At 42.4% G+C, this 18,048-nt stretch overlaps 1 protein-coding gene across 5 annotated transcripts in view; it reads left to right on the top strand.

Annotated features, from left to right (window-relative positions):
* The window catches only part of Pctp (phosphatidylcholine transfer protein), a 40,204-nt gene that overhangs the window by 8,056 nt on the left and 14,100 nt on the right, over window positions 1–18,048 (top strand). Inside the window, exon 1 of one of the 5 annotated variants that reach the window (XM_028772336.1) lies at window positions 9,854–10,177. The exons of 1 other annotated variant lie outside the window; for it this stretch is intronic. In XM_028772336.1, the coding sequence (XP_028628169.1) occupies window positions 10,076–10,177 (102 nt within the window). In that variant the 5' untranslated portion in view covers window positions 9,854–10,075. Of the gene's footprint in view, window positions 1–9,853; window positions 10,178–12,451; window positions 12,622–16,556; window positions 16,756–18,048 lie in introns of those variants that run through there. 3 more of the 5 variants (XM_028772334.1, XM_028772339.1, XM_028772338.1) reach the window with 3 other exon arrangements.

Here is an 18,048-nt window from a genome sequence, read left to right as displayed (position 1 = left end):
AGAGAGAGAGAGAGAGAGAGAGAGAGAGAGAGAGAGAGAGAGAGGAGAGACTGAGACAGAGACAGACAGGGAGAGACAGAGAAAGAATCTTAAAAGTACAAAGGTGACTATTGGATGAGGAAAGAAGGGATCAACTGGAGGGGAGGGGAGAGGAGGGGAGGGGAGGGGAGGGGAGGGGAGGGCAAGAAATTGTTTTGCCCACACTAAGCAAGCACTGCACCCCTAGACTTCATCCCCAGTCACGTTTGAAATTTATATTGTACTGTATTGTATTGTACTATACTGTACTGTATTGTACTATACTGTATTGTATTGTATTGCATTGTATTGTATATATTATATAGGTATACTCAGCCCACCACAGGTGGCACCATTCCTTAGACTTAGGATCCTAGCATGGGAGGAAATGAGCAAAGCTTGGACATGCATGTATTCTTTCTCTTTCTGCTCTTGACTATGAATATGACCAGCGACTTCCAGTTTCTGCCTTGACTTCCCCACAAGGACAGATTGTGATCTAGAATTGTAAGTCAAACAAACCTCATTTTCCCCTTAAAGTTGCTTTCATTGGGTTATTTTATTAGAGCAACAGAAATGAAACTATAAAAGTTGCAAGGTCACAAATGATATGATGTGCTTAGTGTTTTAAGCTAACAGCCCCAGTCTCTGAGAGAAGAATAGATCCAGCAAGGAGATGATCAGAGTCAAAAGTCAAGAGGACCTGTCGAGGTAGCCTTACTTTAATGTGGCCAGAACAGACACAGAAACGAGTGAATTCAGGCTGCAGAGGAAGTAGGAAGGGTACAGACTATCAATGTATTAATGGTGAGTTTGAAAGTCAGATAAGAGAGTCACTGAGAGACAAATAAGAGAGTCTACACATTCAAATAAATTTTACTTCTCAGGAATGCACAGCCCTGGCAAGACAGCAATTAGAGGGGACCCTAATGAGATCTCTTTCCAGACATACTGCTGAGTTTAGTTTACCCAGAGCATGGCCTACATTCCCAGAGGAAGATAGCCAGGCTCTGTCCCAAAATTGAAGCCTGTTTTATTAAAGAGAGGACCTCAAGCATACAAGGAAAGGCTGATATTCATGCTGATTAACATGTGTGTGATTTTTGCCTTCAGAATCACAGTCCCAGTGAAACTCTACACCTTGGGCTAAGAAGTCTCAGTGCTGAACTCAGTCAGAGCCCTCGCAGTGATTAGGAAGCGGAAGGGACTCGGTAATACAATACAGCCAGTCTGCCTCTGGAATCCCCTTCCTGGAAGGCAGGTGGATGATGACTTTATTCTCTGAATCATTTCCAGGATTCAGATATGTCTGGCTCTATCAACTGTCAATTTCGTTGACTGTTTCATGCACACTACTTGTATTAGGCAAAATTGCAAAGCCCTTTCTCCAGACCCCTACTGTGTGCTTCTGTTTTATATGTAGCCTCAGGTTAACTATACTAGGAGTGTTCAATGATTAAAGTAATTGAATTAAATAACAACTTTCTTCTAATCCTTGTATCTCAGGTTTTTTGACATGCGATGTATAGTCTGGATACTATTTAACTGCTATGTCCTGTTCTCACACGGACCCGTGGCTGAGGATACAAGTCTGTACAACCACAGCTTTCTATTCTCCAGCAGCTGTTAAGGCTTTCAATCAATTCAATTGAAAAAGATACTACCAGATGCTGCCTTGAATTAATTCTTCTGTTGAGGTGTCTACTTTTTTATTAACATATAAGCATCTGAAAGAATAAAAATAGAATCTGCTAAAGAGGAGTAAGGGAGTCATGATTCAGTTTGAAAGTTTGTACTTTAATTGCTGTGGTGACTCCTGAAAAGTGACTGAGCACAGAGGCCCTTGTAGATACAATCTAATTAGAAGATTCTGTATCCATTGCGGGTGACCTGCGGATAAGAGATAAGAGAATGAGCTCTAAAGTGGATTAGCACAGACTTAGCCTCGCTGTGTGGTCACCTCTCACAACCGCAATTGCTTCATGTATAACCCAAAGGATCTAACGACACTGATTTCAGACTGGCATCATGGGAATTAAACACAAATACTTCCCATAACTTCTGGTTCATAAAGACTAACTTGGCATGATTGAACTATGGTTGACTGGCTTATAGAACTTACTATGTATGCTTTTGGAGACCAGGCACATCAGGGTGGCCCTCGTTTTTGAAATGTGTGGTGTATGTACATATCTTGTCAGTGTGGATGCACATGCACATGCACATGTGTGTTAAGAGCCAGAGGACAACTTCAGGTATCACCCTCAGGAACACTGTCTCCCTGATCTAGGATGAAGTCTTCCATTGGCCTGGAGGTCACGAATTAAGCGAGACGAGCTAGTCAGGGAATCTTGGGGATCCTTCTGTTTCTCCCTTCTCAGCTCTGGAATAAGAAATGTGTGCCTACCATGCTGGCTGTTTTATACGGCACCAGGAATAGAACTCAGGTCTCTCTTGCCCAGGTAGCCAGCAAGCTCTTTACAGAGTGAGATATCTCCTCAAACTGTGTTGACTTTCTTAAGCCTCTCCATTGCTCTATGATGATAAAACTTATGAGTAACTTAGAAGTCCAACACACTATCCATTGTGCAAAACTTTGCGAGCATTTTAAGACACAAGCAATCTATCTGAGTCAGCGGGCTTTTTGTTGTAACAAAACAGCATTCTAGCCTATCTCATAAGGAAGAAAAGGCTTGTTTTAGTCAGTGGTTTTAGAGGTTTCAATTCATGGTTTACTTGGACCCATGGCTTTCGGCATTACGCCGTGGGGGAAGCATGTGGGGGAAAGTTGTTCACATCATGAAAGACAAGAAACAAAGAGGAAGAGAAAGGGACCAGGTTGCCAATATATGCTCCAGGGCATGCTTTCAAGCATTTAATTTCCTTCCAGGAGGCCCTACCTCCACAAGGTTCTCCCACCAGGTAAGATCATACATTGGATATCAAACATTTAAGATACAGATTTGTAGGGAAAGTTTGGGATCCAAACCTCAGCACAATTGTACAAGGTGAATCTACCAGAAAAGCTCTGTTTGGGATGGAAAACGGGGCTTCAATTTTTCTGGGGCTGGACAAATGATTCAGGGTTAGGACTATTTATTGATCTTTGAAAGGACTTGATTTTAGTTTCCAACACCTATTTGGTGATTCACAGCTATGTTTAAGTTCATTTGCTGTGAACACAAAGGTCTCTACTGGCCACCTTGGACACTGTATACCCTCAGTACATAATATATATACATACATATATATATACATATTATGTACAGATAAAACACATACACACATAAAATACAAACAAATGAATCTTTACAAAGGAATTTCTGATGCGTTGACTTTTACCTCACAGAGCTCTCTGAGGTGTGTTTTCTAGTTCATCTATTTGGTGATTCCTTGGAATAGGCATTATTTTTATATCACAGAGTAAGTCAGCTAAAAATTTCAATACAGCCTTCCTAATCCTTAAAGTAATGAGGTCCTAGATCTCCTGCCCAAAGCTCTGTTTGGGGATCCACTTAGCAAATCAGTGCTGCATTGTGAAGAATATCCTAGAGGGAAGTGAGAAAAGTTGATCCTCACTCAGATCTCCTCTCTGGGATATCAAGTTAATTCACTCATTTCTTAGCTGCTGGATGAGAGTGGTGTCTGCTAGTGAATCAAAAAAAAAAAAAAAACAAGCCCCCTTTATCTTTTAAAAGTGCTTTCATATCTAGACCATTTCTCTGGATTTCAGAATTCATCTTATATGCCATGAACACACTTTCTGAGCTTCCACCCAAATCTCACTAGATTTACAGTTTAAAGTGATCAGATTCGTATGACGTGTTGAGGATCTTAATCAATGAATTCAGTTGTCATCAACTGTCATCCGAGACAAATAAGACCCTCTTTAGGTATATAAGCAGGAAGAAATTTGATATTGGAAATCGATTGCTGACTAGTATTCTGTTTCTGCAGACCTCAGTTTTAAGAGCAAACCTTCCACCATCTTTGTGAGATCACCTGTATTTCCGGGGAAGAATCTATCAAGATGAAGCCTGTGGACTGTTGGCATTCTGTCAAAGATGGGGAAGGAGCAGAGGGGGTCATTGGACCCTAAACTCAGTATCTTCTCAGGCATTTGTGTCAACTTTGACCCAACTGTACATGGGGCATGGTTGGGGAGTGCGCTAGAGGATAACTGAGGAGAAGGTTAACTGAGGGGTCTCTATCTATGATGCTGTGAGAAACTGGGTGTAGTCCTCCTTTTAGCATTATCCTTGCTGTTGCCTGTAACCCTCACCTCAGACTATGCATGAGACTAATAAGGTCATCAGGGTTTGGTTGGTACTGTCTTAGAACTGGGTAGACAATGTTTACCTCATGGAAGAACTTTCCTGAAAACTGTAGTAAATGCAGGTATATTATTCATTCATTCACAACTTTATTTTTATAAAGCCAACTTGAGGTTTAGTAGAATTTAATGTAGGTTTAGACAAGAGGGCTACTAAAAGGAAAAAAACAGGGCAAGGGTAAGAAACACCCAAATATTGTATGTATGTGTGTGTGTGTGGGGGGGGGGCGTTCTCTAAAGAGAGCCAAGCTTAAATATGTGCATAACAGCCTTATGCTTGATTTGGGCCATGCCTGCAGTTGTATATCAGAGGGCTTCCAAGAACCTCAAGTGGGCTCATAGGGTGGTTTCTGGGATGTACTGGACAACTGACAAGAGAAAACCCTGAGTGACAGAGTTCCATAAGGAAACTAAGGCAAGCTTTTGTTGTAAACAAAGTTTATAGTCTTATTTAGGAGAGACTCTCAGAAGTCTTCAGGTTTACATCTAGGGAAGGAGTAAGGCCATACTTGAAGGTCATATATGTTCAGGGTCTATGTCTGCTTCATTGCTCTTTTAACATTCTTACTTTAAATATCTTGATATAAAATGAATATTGTTTCTATGGAGGCAAACTTCATGGCCAATTTTATTCATTGTGATGTAATTCTTCAACTTAATTAATTAATTTAATTTCTTTCATGTATGAGTGTGTATGTGTGTGTGTGCATGCCATAGTACATGTGTGAAGGTCCAATCTCTTCTGCCACTTTGTGGGATCTGAGGATTGAATTCAGTTTCAGGCCAGTGCTCATATGGTTCTGACTGCTGAGCAACTTCATCAGCCCTGTGCTGGAACTCATGACTCTCAGTTAGCAGGAGACTTCCACCAGATTGAGGAGGAAGAAGAGGAGGAGAAGGAGGAAGAAAAGGAAGAGGAGAAGGAGGAAGAGGAAGAAAAAGAGGAGGAGGAGCAAGAGGAAGAGGAAGAGAAGGAGAAGGAAGAGATCTTTTCTTCTCCCATGTCTTCTTAATTTTGTCTGTCTTTTTCTCCTACCTCAGTTTCTCCCTTGGTGACTTTGATTCCTTAATCTTAAGGGTTGATGATGGCTAATGATGCATTTTTTATAGCTACTTGCCTGCTAAGCAGGGGAATAGATCCTGCCTATTCAAGATGAGAAGTCTTGATTGTATGATCTAAGGGAAGTGGAAGATTAAAGAGTCATTATTTGAAGCATATCTAGAAGAAAGAATATCAGGACACTAGACTCCACAGGTAACAGAGCATTCAGAAGATTGAAGCACTCATCCTCAGATTAGCACCCACAGCAGCAGAGTCCTCTTTGCATGCAGTACCTAAAAACCATGAAGCCTAGCAAGTGAGGATTAACTCTGTTCTTGACTGTGATGACTCACGCTCTTAAGCTCTTGCACCATGGAATGGGACTCACACAAACCCATTTTCTCTCATATGTTGATTTTGTCAGGGCATTGCATCCTGGAACCAGGAGAAGAAACAAAGACACCCAGAAAAACATATTGCTAGATTTCCTCCTAAGGTTAGTATTAACCTTATAGTTTCAAATGTATCAAAATGTTGGAGGGACAGAACAACAAGAGACCTGGATGTCTTTACTCTAAATTCATCTGCTGTCCATATTTTGTTTATATTTACTTCTTTTTAAGCGAAACATTTGAATGAAAGTTATAGGAAGCATAGTATTTATCGCCTGGGAATTTTAGCCTGCATTTCCCAAGAATGAAAGCCGCATTCTTTCAACAATATCATTTCTATGCTTAAAAGATATTAAGAATAATTCTATAACATCATCTGAAAGCTTCATATTCAAATATCCCTTATTATTACTCTGAGGTCAAACTCAGAAACAGAGAAAGAAAACCTCAGTTGGAGGCTCAAGAAGGCATGGTCAGGGAAGGTCTCACTAACAGAGTGGCATTTGGTCCTGGCATGGAGATGAGAACTCACAGGATCCTTCCCTCTTCTATACTTCCTCCCCCAAGTTACTCTCTGATTAATTAATGTCGATAGAGCTTAGTGATTCTATAATCCAATTAGAACTTATAGATCACACATAGTTGTTATTTCTCTTGAGTTTTGGAGCAGTTTCAATTCATTATTATTTTATTTTTAATTTGAGTAGGTATCTTGACAGATTTTCTACTTCCTCTATGTGATTTGTGTCTTACGATTGGTTACAGGTTAAATATTTGGAGAAAAAAAAAAGGTGTTTAGATGCTGTTGTCAACTTCTCATCGTGTAATTTCAGGACACCTTAATGGTAGTTGTCCTATTATTTGGGAAACTATTGATCTTTGATCAGGTATGGAGAGATGACCACATCTCTCTGTAGAGTTACACATTCCTGTGTGTATGTATTAAGAAATCTGTGGGCAATCCTTTGAGGCGATTGACAAATCACCTCCAATCTTTCATATGACAGCGTAGCATCTGTTGGAGATCCTTTCCTAAACTGAACAAAACTTGAGGGTGAGAAAAGGGAATTTAATAACTATTTCACTTCTATTTCATCTAAAAGAGATGGAGCCTTTTCCCTTTCTGCTGACATTTCTCCTCCACATCTTTCTCCCCTCATCAATGCACACAGATCTTATGTTTGAGAACATGCATACGTGTGTAGGCACAGGTGTTTGTGGAGGTATGTTTGCATGTTGAATGTCTGTGGGTATGTATGTATGAGTGTAGGTTAAAGGTCAAATTCAGATATTACTGCTCAGAAACCATCCATCTCTTAAACATTACTATTCATTACTAGAGTTGTGTGTTTGTATGATGTGTGTATATGCCATGACAAACATGTGGGTGTCAGCTGGTATATATATATATATATATATATATATGCCAATAAATACTCTACTTCTATTTTGGTCACTCAACTCAGGTCCTCAGAATTTCTATTTGGAGAGCGATCTTGCCGGTCCCACCTTGTTTATTAAGATGGAGTTTCTCACTGGGACCTAGGGCCTACTGACTACAAGCTAGGGAGGCATCTATCTCTGCCTTCCTAGTGCTGGGAGCTCAAGTGTACTTCACCAGGGCCATGTTTGTTGCATGAATGCTGGGAATAGAACTCAGGTCCTTACACTTTTGTGGCAAGCAATGTAGCAATGAGGCCATCTCTTTAGGCCCACGATTTCTTTTTACATCTTTGCTTATAATCTATTATTGTCTTTATTCTTTCTTGATGTCACATTTCCCAGAATTTTGCCAGTGGATAATCTTACAAGCCAGTTCCTGAATCTTTTTGACATGACTTCAGTGCTCTCTGAGCATCTCCTTAGTTTCAGGCACACAGTGTACCAGGTTTATAAATTCCCTGTTTGAACCTATAATCAGCTGATGTCTCAAGTATTTAGCAGAGATGGTATATAGAAGCTAAGATCCAGATCACAGAGTGTGCTCACTGGTACAGGAAACTGGAGGAGAGACAAGCATTTCGGGTACTACATGATTTTAATGCATAAAGGTAGAAACACACTTACGCACGCATGCACACAGAGTTTTGCTTTTGTAGGTTTTTATTTTGTGTTTTTTTTTTCAGGCAGTGCTAAGAGTTAAAACTGGGTCATCACACATCTTAGGTAAATAGTTTATAACTTGAATTATATTCCCAACTTGATACATGCATCATTTAAGGTTTTCTTGCTAAGTAGTACTTCATTGATGGACATAACAAAATGTGTTCTTTCTGATCACCCAGTGAAGAACACCTTGATTATTTCTAATTATCTGTCCATGTAAGCATGACTATGATGATGTGTGTACAGTCTACGGGGTGAACAAACATGCCTCCTAGCTGGATATCTAGGAATGGAAAGGCTGGATGGTATGGTAGTTATGTGTTTAACTTCTTAAGAGATTATCAAGAGTTTCTCAAAGTATTTAGACAATTACATTCCTATCAGCAGAGAAGAAGTGGGGGGGGGAGAAAGAGGAAGGGAAGGAAGAAGGGAGGGAGGGAGGGAGGGAGGGAGGGGGGAAAGAGGGAGAGAGCGCTAGCTTTTTAGCTTTGCCAACCCTTCTTTTATCAAGCTTCTCTTTTTAATTTAAAAAATGCATTTATCTATTATTTAATCTCTCTCTCTCTCTCTCTCTCTCTCTCTCTCTCTCTCTCTCTCTCTCTCTCTCTCTTTGTGTCTCTCTCTGTGTGTGTGTCCGTGTGTCTGTGTTATAAATGCTGTTAACATGTGTGGAAGTCAGAAGACAACCTGGGGAATTCAGTTTACTCCTTCCATCACATGTGTTCTGGGGCTTGAACTCAGCTCACCAGACTTTGGAGCAAGCATCTTTTCGAATGGAGCCTCCTCCCTAGCCCTGATCAATTCTTTGCTGTTAGCCATTCTAATAACTATGTAGTAATACCTCATTTTGGTTTTAATGCAAATTGTGCTAAGGGCCAATGATGCTGAACATTTTCCCCTGTTACTTGGTATTAGCTTTTTGGTGAAATACATACTTAAATATTGTACTCACTTTTGTTTTGCTTAGTTTTTTTTATATTTTATTGTTAATATTGACATTGGGGAGTTCATACCCCTTGTGTTTGCTTGCACAGTTAAACATTGCCACAGTGATCAATCTCTTATCTTCCTCTTAAACAGAACTCTGGCCTCACGTTGCGCTATTTTATGTGTTGATGAAAGTTTTAGTTACATTTTATCTTCTTGAGTCCTTCTCACCCTCTCTCCTCTCTATCTCCCTGTCCCACCTACTCACCCCACACCCCGCCTTCCTATTCTCTTCCTTTGGGATCCAAGTCAGAAATGCTTGGCGGTTCTGCATAGCTAGATGGACCTTAGTCATTCATTCACACTTTCAATTTCTCTATCTCCCTATGCTGTCCAGTCAGGTCCACCTCTTCATTCCTGTATCACTCCTACAATAGCAAGACAGCTATTTGATGACGTTTAAGTTTTCATTTCAGTAACTGTTCTCCATCTGTAGAACTTCAACTTTTTCAAATGTGTGTGTGTGTGTGTGTGTGTGTGTGTGTGTGTGGTCTGTTCTTTTATTACTGCCTGAACCTTTTTTTTTCTTTTTTTGGCTTGCAATAAATCCACTAACTAGTTGTTTTCACATTGGATTCTTCTCCATCATCATCATCATGATCATTTGCTTTCATCAAACATTAGAACCTTTTGGTTCTGATCGTACATCTAATTCTTTCCTATGGAGAGCTGTTACCTCAGGTATTGTAACTTTTATTTGTTAGAATCAGATCTAGGGCTTCAGGCTTCCTAGGCAAATGCTCTGCCATGGAACCATGTCATAGGTCCTGTTTCCTCAGAGCTAGGTGACTCTTCTGTTGTGTACATCTGTCTTCTGTGGGTGTTACGTTCTCTGTGGTAACTCCATGTGTCCTGGTTGTGAAAATATCTCCTGTTTTGATTCTGGCAACAGCCCAGAGGTCCTGAGGTCAATGGTCCTGAGTCAAATAATTGTGCCTACTTATTACCTGTGGTTCTCATTCGTTCTCAATGCAGGTATCAAAGGCAGAAGGGTTGTGTTTGGGTGTCCCCACACCCTTGAAGACAGAAAGTCTAAGGGATGCAGGCTATGGTGCTAGTGCTTGTGCTTGACATGAAGATGCTGCTCTACCTACAGCAGACGGGAGCTGGACCAGAGTCCCCTTATAAAGCCTGAATCCTCCAAGAACTCTCTGTCATTCAGATGAAAACAGGAAGTTCTCATCCTCAAGAAGATGCATGCCCTTCCTAAAGTGGAGAGAGATTAAAATCCATGCTAAATCCAGCAGTGGACCTATACTTCACCTTTGCCACATTAAGCTGTCTAGAAGACATTCTTTGGTAAGCATAGAATGACAGGACTCCTTATGACTTGGTACCAGCAGCAAGACCTGTTCCTTGGCTTTACGACATAACCTGTGGCATATTTGCTAAAAGTGGACAGGTGTCAAAAGGGTGCCAGAAAGTGTTCATTCTTCTAGTCGTGCTCAATAACCTCGTCTAGACAGGGGTTCCTCCACAAACGCAGGATTGCAGAACAGGGGTGGGGAGTGTGGGATGAGGAAGCACCAGGGTAGATGCTAGCCATTCTGAAACATCTGTATGCTTGTACCTCTCTGGGGCTCTCACTCTGTCTCCCCTTTCTGAACTCTACCCTGCACTTCTTTGTTCTCAGCTGTGTGCATAAAAGTCTTTTTGGTCTGTCTTATCCAGCATTTATTTCTACAACTGAGACCAGGAGCTTGGGGGATGCATAGTCAGTTCATCTAGATGGTATTTCCTCTCCAACATACAGGAGGCAAAGGCAGGGATATCTGTGTGCTCAAGACTAGCCAGGTCTTCACTGTGAGGCCTGGTTCTTCTACCCCATAGCCCCTAAAATGACATTTTCTCATAAAGGAAACAGGTTGGAGTATTTATGTTAATCACCAATAACAGGCCTTTAAAAAGCTATTTAAAGCCGGTTTACAAAAGCTCTAAGGTCACATTTGCCACAACACAGACAAAATTAATACTTTTAATACTTTATTCACCTCAGCATTGTTTTTGTTTTTGTACAGGACAGAAGAAAAGTCAGTTTACATATTTTTTGGGGGGTGATGGGCTACATGAAAGAAAAACTTCTCAGTAACTTCATTGTGTCCTGTACTGACGTAAATAAAATAACCAAGTGTGTGTGTGTGTGTGCGACAGACAACATATTTAAACACATACAATAAATGCTCTTTGAATTTGGTCTCTTGTATCTTCTGTGGACCTGTTCATTCTCTTGGGCCTGTCTTAACTCATCGATATTTCTGTGGTGACAAAGTTCCAATTTCAGTGAGGTACACCATCATAGTGGGTTCCTTGAAGATATTTGACAATCCTCCTCCTTGGTCTCCTTGTTGGGTAGTGGGTGAATTGGCTGCTTGTTTGTTTCAGCAGTTGTTTACAGCTGTGAGAAAGCTTACCAGCCACCATTAAAAAGGCAAGGAAATCTGTCGTGAAGCAATCTTTTGTGTGTTTTGGAATAACTTACTTTCCTTCTATCCTGTACGAGAAAATCAAGGCTGAGTTGAATAAACTAGTAATTTGTCTGTGTTGTGGCAAATGTGACCTTGGGGCTTTTGTAAACTGGCTTTCATTAGTTTTGGTGTTGTTTTTGTTTTCCCGACTTGTTTTTCCCTAGCATTTAAAGAATTGCATTTCCATTTATCACTGCAAGAGGGAATAATCATTAAATACCACTTTGGTAGGCACGGGGAAGCATATTCTACCGCCCTCAACTATTTAAGGCAGCACAGTCCTTGACCCATTTCACAGATTAGCCAATTTGGCTTTCCAGACAGTCTTGGCAATTGAGTGGTGATTACACTCATCTTTAAACTCCGTATCTTATTCAAAGCCAGGTTGCAGATTTCTGCTTAGCGAGTTTGGAACACCACAAGATTCAAATGAACACAAAGATCTTTGAGTTGCACGAAGACCTAAATTATGCAAGCTGCAGAAATCCAGATACCGTATCTTTCATATAATTTGTACACACTGGGCTGGCAAAAATCTCTTCCATTGTAATTTGATTTCTTAATTGTTTCGTGCCATGTACTTACTTGCCCTTCTGGTGAATCCAAGGGATTAATTCACAAAATAGTATTTCAAAATATATAACAGAAAGAAAAGCTTATATATATATATATATATATTTCTAGCATCTGACCTCTGAGATTTTCAAGCATTTGTGTTCTGTCCCTCTCCCCAAATGTCTTCCAGAGACCTTCCACCTTCAGAGAGGTAGAGGGGTAGGGGTCTCACACAGATTTGAAGGGTGCGGAGGTGAGTATGGGATATGTGGCCCACCCCCAGAAGTTTCCTACTTCTTCAGCCCTTCCTTCTTTCCCAAGATAAGATCTAGATTTTTTTTCTAGTTTTTTTCTTTCCCATCTTCTGGTCCTTTGCTTAGTCCCGCCTGCCTTGAGACCTGGAACCTCCCCCGCAGCCTCCGCTCACCACCCCTGCCCTCCCACGTCCGACCTCCTCTACCAAGTCCCGCCTTCTCTCTTCCCTGCCAATCAGGTTGGGGTCACCTTGTGACTCCGCCCCCGATCTCTCTAAGGGCCAGTGGGTGACCTGCGCTTGGGGCGCTGTATTCCGGCTGCGGAAGGATGGCGGGGGCCGCAGGCAGCTTCGCGGACCAGCAGTTCCGGGAGGCTTGTGCGGAGCTCCAGCAGCCGGCATTGGCCGGGGCCGATTGGCAGCTCCTGGTGGAGTCCTCAGGCATAACCATCTACCGGCTGCTGGACCAGGTAGCAGCTGCTGACTCGCCCGCTGGAAGAGATCAGGGGCCTGGGGCCCTCGGTTAGGACTCCCCAAGGGTACTCCACTGCTCTGCAGCAATGACTAGGGTCCTCGGAGTTACTTTACCCTGTGTAGATCTTCTGTGGTTGGGAGGTTGTCCGAGATCAGCCTCAAGTCATTCTTGTTGCTGGACTTCTGAGTTGTTGTCTTTTATGTCTTACTCTGTAGCGTTTGCAAAAAATCAAACGTCCTGGGAGCAGGGAATTGCATTTAGTGGCTCGTGATTGAAGGTGGGGCAATGCCGGGCAGTGGTGGCGCACACCTTTTACCCTAGCACTTGGGAGGCAGAGGCAGGCTGATTTCTGAGTTCGAGTCCAGCCTGGCTTACAGAGTGAGTTCCAGGACAGCCAGGACTACACAGAGAAACCCTGTCTCGAAAAACCAAAAACCAAAAAAAAAAAAAAAAAAAAGATGGGGCAAGGTGCCAAAAGTATCCGGTCTAGGTCTGGACTTTTACTAGGAGTGGTTATAACGGGCCCAATACAGGATTCAAATATTGAGCTGGAGCGGTGTGTCTAAGGACATATGGGAGTGTGTGGTTATCTACATTCACAAGAGATAGGCATTTGGCAGCAATCAGCTGGTAGACAACAGAAAATGAATAGTTTGGAAGTTTAGCCCAACTTTAGTCCAATTTTTGTTAGGAGAATTAAAACATTGGTCACTTCATCCCTAGACTATGCTCTTGCCCGCAGAAAACACGGTTTCCTTCAGTCAGATGGTTGCTAGTGCTGTGTGGAGTGAGGAAGGGCCATGTCCTGAGGCAGGTAGGAAAGAGACAGGACTTAGGGACTGGATGTTCAGAGTTGGCCAAGAGTTGACAATAGCAATCCCATCAATTTAGTGACTGTCTTCTATGCGTTCTAACTTTAAGATGTATTTAATAATTCAGTTGTGAAATTTCATGCAGAAAGAGCAATGGAAGTTGGAGGAGGAGTGGAGTTGGTTAAGCATCTTGAAGCATCTTAAGAAGCCTTACCAAGTAGCTACCTAGGTGGGAGAAACTGGAGGTTTGGCATCAGTTGCTTTGCTGTAGGCAACTGAAGTTCCCTGGTATAGGACCACAGTGGTATAGCAAAGGAATCCGGATACTGATCTATTATGGTAGCCTTGGATTTCACAGGTGAAGGAAGCAGACCAGGAGGGGTGAAGTAACTGTGTCACAGAGGCACAGGGAAGTTCAGGACAGATGCAGTTGGAGGGTTCACAACCTAGTACAAGACATTTGTGGATCAAGTGGAATTGTGTGAAGGTGGATGACGCTTCTAGTCAGAGGCGGAGGTGGACTCTTGTCAGCTGAGGTCACCTGAGCTTCGTTCGTGAGATCAAAGTGCAGCCCGGATCGATGTCGTTTCAGCCCTCTGGAGCTAGGGATACTTCGTGCGGTCAGCAATAGTAAATTCTACTGTATGCCTCTGCCATGTCAGGGACAGGAACTTACTGATGATAATTATCAGCCTGGCAGATGGCTTTGTGTCATGTGCCACTTAAACGTCAGTGCACATAAAGAACCTCTAGCTGCCGTTTTTGTCTTTTCGCTAATTGTGCTCACGTGCATCCACGGGTGTGTGCTTTTTACCCTGTTCATGGTTTGCTAAGGTTGGCAGTTAATCATTGCAAGGTGAATAAGAGACCACATGCCACACACAGCACACAGAACCAACATCCTATTGAGACTAACGACTCCATTGTGGAAGTGGACAGGACACTTTCAGGCACACTCCTTTTGCTCTCTGAGATCCTGCACTTTCCCTGCTGGCCATATAACCAGGCACTGGCTGAGTTGTGTACCAGTCATCAGAACTCCATCCCTCCCCTTTCTCTTCCGTTTTGAGGTTGGCTTCTCAGCACCTCTCACCTCGTATTTCTTCATCTTTATAACTGGTCCCTTGGCCTTCTCCTTCTCACGGTCCCGTGTCCCACATGTTCAGCACCTGAAAGCAAGTTTGTGATCTTATCGATGTCCTTTTCATGTCATCCTTAGTCACAGAATTACTACCAGCCATTGTGATAGCTAACACTTGCAGCATATTGTCTTATAACCTGGGTACCGGATACTTGACAGATATTGATGCACTCTATTCTAATGTCAGCCCTAGGATAGATGCTATCAATCATCACCTTTTTACTCATTTGGAAAGGAGCATGTAGAGGAAATGAGTTGGTTGGTTCGAGATTATTATCAGCCTCTGAACCCAGCTATCTGGTCCCATACTCGTTTCTTAAACCCTTTATCTATCTGGACAGAAAGCACAGGTAGGATGGGATGCTAAGTCTCAGCTCACCTTTTCCAGCAGCGTCTTCCCATCCCCTTGGATGTAGACCATCCTCTGTACATGAATATAAAGACATCTCAGTTCTAGGAAGGTACATGATGTGTCCAAGGCTTGGGATTAAGAGGTGTTACCAGAGTAACACTCAGGCTTTCTGTCCATGAAGCCCCTTCTCTATGCTACCTCCTGCATCATACTTTGGGAGAGCATCCGGACTGTGGAATGAATTATCCTGGGAGAGATGGACTGCCTCATTATTAACATATTAAAAAGGAGACCAAAGACTGGCTATATACCTATTCAATAGTTACTGATGCTCTACAGTGACTTAAGTGACATGCTGTGACTCTAAGATTGTGTCGCTTCTGAAGGTTCCAGTGGCTTGGTTAGGAAGATACTGTGTAGGTTGGTTGGACTCTGGGCTATTAAGGATCATGCTTAGCATGTTGATAGCCTCAAAGTGGCCTTTGGTGAGTGAGTGCTTGGCCTCTCGTCCTCCGTATCAGAGGTAGTTCACTTGAAGTGGGAATCTTGCTGCCCCTTGTGGTTTTCCATTTAGTATCCTTTATTTAAATGAGAACAGGAAGAAGACAAACTGTGCTCACACATAAATGCGGCTGTGACTGGTTTACTATGGTAGTTTGAAAGGATTAAAAACAAATTCAGAGGCTTTGGGGCATTCTTCGATGTTATACATGTTTAATTTTTAAATTAACAAGTAAATTTTACCATCTTTTAAAGTAGATGCAGATGATTCTGAATCCTGCTGTTTGGACAAATGGGAACTTTTCCTCATTTAATTTTATTTATCTGAGACAGAGTTCTAGCTAGCCTGGAAGCCCAGGTTATCCTGGAACTCTGGATGATCTTTCAGTGTCAGCCTCCCAAGTGCTGGCATTTAAGGGCATGCAGGCATTCACCTTCCTAGGTGGGAACTTTTGACAAGCAATGTTTTTATGTGGGTATGGCTCTACTTTTTATTAAGTCACAACATGTTCCACATGGAAAGTTCCTTCAGGACCATCCTCTCCAACATCAAACATTTTGCTTGAACTTTGTCTGTTTCATCTGAGTAATAGTATAAGTAGTTGAAAACAGGGCAGCGAGGAGCTGAAGGCAGAACCAATGTCTGTCGTAAGACTGGCTGTCCCTGATGTTCTGGTTAATGACCCTTGGGAGTAAGTGTGGTCCTCTGAGCAGTTCTGTTAGGTTCTCTGAAAAGAAGAACCATAGGCCTTTAGGAGATGTTTCCCGGTGATCTAGTCATGTCTTGCAGCAGCTTTGGACTATGTTACCATGGCAATAGTCAGGGACATGGCCTATAGACTGACTCTGGCACACAGAGGTCTCAGCTTTGGTTTAGACAGATGCTGGTCTGAAAGGATGCAGTTGATGACTTAGTAGGTCAACTCTACATAGGTGAAGAGAAGGGACTTCCCTGGTGTATACTAGTCCTTGGCTGTGTCTCAGCTAGGTGAGGAGCCAACAGTCCTGTCCCAGTGATGGCTCCACCTGGCACTGATGTCATTAGGAAGCTCTCCCAGGCCCTAGAGGACAGTGAAACTGCATTGACCTGGCTGCACTGCGCTCGGGAAGGAAGCTCGGGTGACCTTAGCTGACAGGAGTTCATCTCAGCAGACTAGAAGCTTCACCTACCATCCCATAGCTGGATCTAATCCAGTTTATACCGCAGACTTTTTTTTTTCTTTTAACTGCAGCATGATAGACCTAATCTACCTTCTCCTCCTACCCTCTGACTGTCAGTGTGGTGAACAGGAGATTTCCCAAACTCAGGACACTCACTGAACGGTAGGTAGCTTACAAGCAAGCAGGGCCAGCCTGTCTACAAGCTGGGCACCTGTGAGGGGTTTTTCTGTAAGAGACTGGGGCAGCTCTTCTCTTTTCTACCTGCTCTCGGAGCATACAGAGACAGGCAACAGCCTTTCTTCTCTCTCAGGGTGAGCGTGTGAGCATGCTGATCCAAGGGTTAGATTTGTGGGGATAGAGTTGTGTAGGGAGCCCCACTTCTGTTCCCAGGTGTAAGCTAAGCTTTGCCATCTGCCCTGTCTTTCATCAATCCCTGCTGGGGGCTTTAGGTACAGTGAAATGTTTTATATTTCGTCCTGGAATCCTGAGAAGGGTTGAAAACTCAGATAAGGATTTGGATATACTGGATGCTTAGTCATAAGACTATACCAATTTCCAGGTGAACCAGAGAGGTTTTGGGAGGTAATACTGAATTGAAGCTTTCATCCATAAATTTGTCTTTTCTTAAAATATCCCTCTGAATGTGTTTTTAAGCCTCAGTTTTCTTGTCTGAAATATGGACTAATAGTTAGCCCACACCTCATATTATCCTTATGTGAACCAGAACAAGCTATGGAAGCAGTCCGTTCATTCTCTGGTGTTCCGTGTGCTGAGTGAGCATCAGCAGTCTTTATTTTACCTGGCCACCTGCAACCCTTAGGTCTTCACCCCATTTCGGTTTCTTAGAGAGTTTTGAAATATTACATAGATCTAGCCAACTGTATTCTTAACAGTCTGTAGCCATAGCAGCTTCACCTTTGACCCCTGACTTCAAATTGACGAAAATGCTTACTTTTTATTTATTTGGGATTTATTAAGTCCTTTAGAATGGCTGGAGTTGTTGAGTACCTACAGCTATACAAGGGCACCTTGTCCCCTGGAGGAATGGAAGGGCACTTTGTTGCTGCGAGAAGCCAGGTCAGGGCACACCACAGGGAGCGTTTACAAGGTTAGAAAAGGTGGCTGTATAGTCAGTGATGAACACACAGATAAACTTACTAACTACTCGTGGGCAGTGCTTCTGTCTAGACCAGGTCAGGAGGGTGTGGCGTGGCAAGTTATATATATCTACAGGTGATTATTCTATCAGGTGGGAATTGTGAAGGTCAACTGTAAATAACGTTTCGGCAGTTTCTAGTTCTCTTATGTAAATTCACAGCACTTGCTCTGCTGAGGTCAAATGAGCGTGTCAATAACCTTAGCTGTGCAACTGAAAGTAAGTTGCATGACTTTCTTTCTTTCTTTCTTTCTTTCTTTCTTTCTTTCTTTCTTTCTTTCTTTCTTTCTTTCTTTCTT

The sequence above is a fragment of the Grammomys surdaster genome, unplaced genomic scaffold (assembly GCF_004785775.1).
Source record: "Grammomys surdaster isolate TR1022 unplaced genomic scaffold, NIH_TR_1.0 213, whole genome shotgun sequence".
Lineage (NCBI taxonomy): Eukaryota > Metazoa > Chordata > Mammalia > Rodentia > Muridae > Grammomys > Grammomys surdaster.
Note: the sequence above shows the minus strand (reverse complement) of the source record. Positions and strands in the feature narration are given on the sequence as shown.